The sequence below is a fragment of the Melanotaenia boesemani genome, chromosome 10 (genome assembly GCF_017639745.1).
Source record: "Melanotaenia boesemani isolate fMelBoe1 chromosome 10, fMelBoe1.pri, whole genome shotgun sequence".
NCBI lineage: Eukaryota > Metazoa > Chordata > Actinopteri > Atheriniformes > Melanotaeniidae > Melanotaenia > Melanotaenia boesemani.
Window position 1 is genome coordinate 25,143,319 of NC_055691.1, and position 6,057 is coordinate 25,149,375.

The window sequence follows — 6,057 nt, forward strand, 5'->3', positions numbered from 1 at the left end:
TGGAGTCATGTTAAGGATGGATGTGGTCTAAATACTCTGCTGGTGGATGACTAGATGACTGGTAGTCGTGATGTTTAGATGGATGGTAGCTGCGATGATTAGATGAATGACAGCTGCGCCATAGAAACCTGTCTGAGGAAACAACCAAGCCCACAAACACACATAGGAGAAAGAAGGAAATTGAAAAGGGGCGGATACTAGAGTCCAGAGTCCATTACAAAAAAGGCTCTTGCAAATTAACCTGTACCAGTGTGTACACCAACGTGCTGCCAGATCACACCATCATAATCAAAAATGAAGTTCACAGTGGTGAGTCTGAGGTTTACAGTTTGTCATATAGTGAAGAAAATGCTGACTTCTTCAGGGAAGGGCTTGTTTATTTCAGAAAAACAATGTCAAACTACACTGCACATCACACAACTGCTTGCCTTTGTTTTAAGTCTGCATGCTAAACTGACTCTCCTGCAGTCCAGACCTGTCACTTCTTTCAAACATTTGGTGCATTATGAAATCAATAAATACTAAAAGGAAATACAATAATCAAATGTCAAAATGAGCACATCTATTTAAACCTTTGTTACGTTCTATTTGCAATATTTCCAAGTAAATCTTGGGTTTAAATAACTTGCAGATCATTGCATTTTGATTTATTTTACAACCTACTTATGTGTTCTATATGATAAGACTTGGTCTTAACCAGAAAGATAAAAACATATATGCAGCATAGGAAATTACATCGACTAAACAAAAGCATATACTTCTCCCTTACTCTGATTCACTGATGTTGTTTGTTTAAACTACAAAGACATTATGCCATTCTTTGATGAAATAAAATGCATAAACAAATAAATAAATATTTCCGAATATTTTAGTTTTGATTCCAGAAAAACAGATCAAGCAGAGCCTGTGGCTAGAGGAGCCTGACTGCATGCTGGTGGGGGGTAAAAGACAGCCTGGAGGGGTGTGGAGGGCGTCTGTGTTTTAATGAGCTGAAACTTTAAATACTGCATAATATATAATAAAAATGGATAGTTCATTTCACTTTCCTGAAAAAAACCCATTAGAATCCATTTCTCTCTTAATGTCAACAGAGTAAGCATTAAGTATGGATGGAGTGAATGTGGTACAACATCACGTACATGAAAGAAAAGCAAAATAGTAATCAACTGAGGGGAAAAGATGGAGGATTAAAGATAAGTGCACAAGCTCAAGGCCATTGACTTAAAACAGTATATGCAAAGAAAGTGACATATTAAACTATAGCCAGAACTTTAATAGTATAATAAATCTTAAAGACATTGTCTTATTTCTTAATTTGTTTATAAGTTGCAGTTCAGTCTTAATGTCAGCTGGAAGTATCTTTGAACAAAAAAGCCACAACTGACATTTCAGCCACCCACTGACAAAAGCTTTGGCAATAGTGGCAAAGGGCACAGACTCTTTCAAATGTCTCCGTCCTCCCCTTACACCTTTATACACACATTCATAAAGGGGAGTAATAAAAAAAGACAGAAAGAAAAGAAGGAATAATGGGGCCTCGTGTTGTCCCTGGGGTGAAAAAACACATCATAATAGATTCTTAATGGTTATCCACTTGACACAAGAGAAAGACAATATTTTAAATATCACTGATAAGAGCTCAGCAAATTTGAACTATTTTATAACCATAAAATATTTCTATTGTACTAATCTTTCAGAGCTGATCAACGTGTGCAAACGTTGACAAGTGGAAATGTTTCTACATGAAAAGTAATGAGTTTCATGTTTCAGTCATCACATTATAATTCAAAAGGTGCCATTTCACAGTAAATATTGTGACAATGTTGGGTGACACTTAGACGCATAGAGATATAACTCCAGTGTGATCCTTAAAGTGATCTGAGTGATGGCTCGGGTACCCCTGCTGCTCGTGGAGAAAGCGCAGAGACGATGCTGGTGGCCGATCCACAGGCTTTATGATGATAACCTCACCAGCATTAGCTGCAGGGGTTGTTCACACAATAATTGTTTCTGCCAAGCCATATATCTAGTATATGACAGAGGAAATGTTGGTGTGACTTTCCTACTAAATAATTAATTCACAAAGTGACTACATTAACTATTTCAAGGAGACAAACACTGTTTGTTCCATTTCCTTTTATTTTTAACAGAAAAAAATTAGAACGTATTAGCTAATTAGAGGATAATTACAAGTCTATGCAATTAGATTAGCAATTTCACTCCTGGACATTAACAATGTATAGCAACAACACACTCAATTTCAGCACTTGTATTGCTTTACTTACCTAAACTCTAAATAGTACAAGTACTTAAAGATTTCACCTTGACAAAACTTATTACCAGCTCTGGCGTGCAATTAAATGTGTCAAACTGGCATTAATTCTTTGCTTAACAGTACATTAGATGTCTGTTGGGTAATTTAGCCACTTCAAAACAGTATCAGACTATTAAAAAGCATCAATCCTGCTTTAAATGCAGACACATTTTCTTAATTGTCATAAGTCCATTTGCAGCCCAGATACCCTAGACTTGCAGTGATGGTGACTAAGGTTCAATATGTAATGCTAAGCCTCTGCTCGAGCTGAAGGGGTGCGCTCCCCTGCAGTTTAGAGTGACTCAAAGGTGAAGCCCTGAAAACAAATACAATGTACTCACATGCTCCACAGTTTGGATTTCACATCATCCTTTAATAGCCACATACAAAGCTGCAGTCAGTTGCAACCCCATGCAATTGTGTCGGGAAGTAAGGCGCTATCAATGCAGCTCGTGGGTCAAAGGGTCAATGAGTAATTAAGACATGGTTGCCTGAGCATTCCCCATGCACACTTTCAGTCCTGATGAAAGGATGGAAATGAAAGGAGGGGGGTTTAAGTGCAGCCTGATACCAAGGATCAGTTTTCTGTAAGTGTGTCTAAATGTTCCTTGTTCAAGGCAATTAGTATGATTAAAGAGATAGTTTGGTGTCATCACGCTGTTTAAGAGGATTTTGCTCATGCATTTTGCATTAAGTTTAGACATTTTGCACACAACAAAGGTTACTTTGCTTACATTAAAAACAGAGCTACTGCTCCTTTTGGAGGATAACTGGGGTGCTGTGCAAGTTACTGCATATTCAGCCACTGCCAAGTTCAGTAATTAAAGTACTTAGTTTCTGAAGTAAAATGGTTTTATTTCATTTTGGAGGACTTATTGTTGTACCAGCAAGGTTAGGCGTGCAACCGTTCAGTTAAATATTAATGCATATGATAAGCAAGCTTTACAAAACATTTGTGAACAGCGTTGTAGTGGATAATGCAGCGTTCAGTGCAAAAAGGTCAAAAGGTACATTGATTTCCATGTACAACAAGAAATTATTCGTTCAGTTTAATTGTGCTAAAATTGAAGAGGCCAAGGCCTGAAAATTGAGGTCGCTGATAAATGCTATTAACGGGAGATGCTGAGGGGAGAAATCAATATGGCAGTTTTTCAACCTGCCTCTCAGAGGGAGCAGAACTCTGCGGCAGAGGTAAGCCTGCCCTGTCAGCAAAGCACATTACCAGAAATCAAAGACTAGAGAAGGCCTGAAGGAAGGGTTGTACATGTCACCCTACAAAGGCCACATTTTGGTAATTAAAACCTATTTTATCAGAGCTGTCCTGTCACTGGTTTTTCTTTAACAATATTGACTATATGTTGAGTGGGGAGTAACCACTAATTTAACTTTAAATAAATAAGCAAGGGTTATTCAGATTCTTGTATTTGTCACAAAGATTTAACAGTGCCACATAAATTTAGGTACTAATGGGAATGTCTACTTACATCATAAATAACTTGATTAGTTGAATCATCCTAGTGCAAATCATGTATAATGTATAAAAAACTATTTTCTAACCACAATATCAATTTACTCTATTAAGCAAAATCCTAAACTTGCCATTCAATTTAGAGAGAAAGTAGCTTTCCATATAAACATTAGCTACATGTTAATGTAATGACACACATATTTGACTCCTTTAGTTCAACTTTAAGTATTTATTAAATTAACACACATTAACTCTGCGATAACACAATGACACCAGTGACATGGGATGGCACATTTTTGTCAGTGTTTCCAACAGAACATTACTCTGAATAATGTAAATGCAGCAGCTTGAAAGATGATATCCTTTCATATTTAAAGTAGTACTTTTCTCCTTTTAGTACTGTGCACCTTCTTCTTCTTTGTAGGCAAAATAGACCGTTACAGGTCCAACACTTGTCTGTACTGTCTCTGCAGCGCCTACCACCAGCCAGCATCCAAAGCCATATGCCAAACAAGGGATACCTGCAACAATGTGACATGTTGCGTTTTGTTATCTGGGATGTTTCAATGATAAAACAGAGACACTATCGTCTGTATCTTATTAATATGTGAAAATCAAAACATACTGACCAAGATTAATAACTTTTAACATGGTGAAAAATCTGTCTTCAAAGTCCAGGTTCTGTGGTGGTGCTTTTGTGCAGTGATATTTCACAAACGGGAAGCAGCCTGTTCGCAGTATTTGGTAGTTGGATCCCTGAACGGTCCAGTTAAAGTTGGACAGTCCAAACTGGTCATTGTGGACGGAGCTGTAGCGGACACAGAATGAAGTCCATGGCGGGAGTTTGCGCTGCAGCAGGTGGCAGGTTAACACCTCTGAGGCCGCAGGTCGCGGACCTGTCCTGCCAAGGCTGCTTGGAAACAGAGCGATCTTTAAAATGACGCTGTGTATCGTCCTCAAAAGCTCCTTCATTACTAATACAAAAATAAAAATGATATAATCCCGCTGTTACAAGTATACGGCCATCTGGCATGTATGCGGATCCCTGGAATTGAGCTCTGACGAGTCACAGATGTAATAGACCAACATTGTACATCAGCTGACGCTACGAGTCAGTCATAGACACCTTGCCTTAACAGCTGACATAAGCTACTTTAGCTCAACGTATGGTTAGAAAACCATATCAAAACCGGTTTAAGCACTTAAAAATAAAAACTCTAGTGAAAGTATTCCGCTACACAGATGTGCATGTGAGGATACGCACGTCGACGTCCCACACAATTTGTCTTCTTCACCTGAAATCCTTGAAAATTGTGCACGCTTTAGCTATAAGCTGAGGTTGTTGATCTAATGTGGTACGTCTTCTAAAGTCATCCGGGCAGAAACACAGTGCCAACAGTTTTCCTCCCAAGTAGTAGTAACGAATCCAACTTGAATCACGTTGAATTCCAATGATTTGTGGAAAAACTACACCTTTTACGAAACAAAAGGGGGGAAAAAGACATCTGCCATTTAGAATTTTAAATATTATTGAAATTTTAAACTACAAAAGACATGTATTACAGATAGGGCAAGTAATATTTTTTTCATTGTGATGCACAGGTTCTGTTTGTTTAATACAGTTACTTATATATTACTACAAATAAATACTGGCAAATATTTACTCACAAACAACTCATGTGTTTTTGTTGGTTCTTTAACAAAAAAAAACATTTGTCCCCGTCTGTATTAAATGAATTTACTTAAAGAAGACAAAGCATTTCCCTAAAATATCCAAGGTTCAGTGTTCTATTTTAGACCAATTCCACTGATACTGTATTCTTTATTTCTGTGGCATCGGTCCATTAAAAAAGAAAATCCATTCATCCAAGATAGTGAAGTGCCACCTAAGCCTGCTGAATAAATGAGAACTTCTTTAGTCAGGTTATGTTCTGCACATAAGCTACACAATATCTGTTATGTTAATCACTATAACCATGATTTCTTTTTTTCTTTTTTCTTTTTCCAAAACCAGCAAAAATTCCATCTGTCTAAGCGATGTTCTTATACAACTTGGTGTAATAAAAACAAAGAAAATTAATGTTAAATGTTAAATTTGATAATTACCCTAAATTATTCTTCATGAAGTCGAGTCCTGGTGACTGGATGTTAAATAGTGTAAGAGAATCTGTGAAATTAAGTCCAAGGCTCTGCTTTTAACCTTTCTGCTTTCAACACCCTCTTAACCAATTTCACACCATAAGGCCCCAAGATCAAATAAAAAGACATATGGCCT

The 6,057-nt window shown here is 37.3% G+C and overlaps 1 protein-coding gene across 1 annotated transcript; it reads right to left on the minus strand.

Moving 5' to 3' along the window:
• Positions 1-3,996: 3,996 nt before the first annotated feature.
• On the minus strand, positions 3,997-5,146 carry c10h15orf61 (chromosome 10 C15orf61 homolog). The gene is made up of 2 exons (XM_041998222.1): positions 4,412-5,146; positions 3,997-4,303 (listed from the first exon to the last, which is right to left on the minus strand). Exons 1-2 carry the CDS (start codon positions 4,752-4,754, stop codon positions 4,176-4,178), a joined length of 471 nt encoding a protein of 156 aa, XP_041854156.1. The 5' UTR covers positions 4,755-5,146; the 3' UTR covers positions 3,997-4,175.
• Positions 5,147-6,057: the final 911 nt, after the last annotated feature.

What these genes read in the sequence shown, in the direction of transcription:
- c10h15orf61 (XM_041998222.1), bottom strand. Translation starts at nt 4,754, where the DNA reads ATGAAGGAGCTTTTGAGGACGATACACAGCGTCATTTTAAAGATCGCT. An exon ending in GTTAAAAGTTATTAATCTTG is followed by an intron (nt 4,304 to 4,411) that starts GTCAGTATGTTT and finishes ACATTGTTGCAG; the next exon opens with GTATCCCTTGTTTGGCATAT.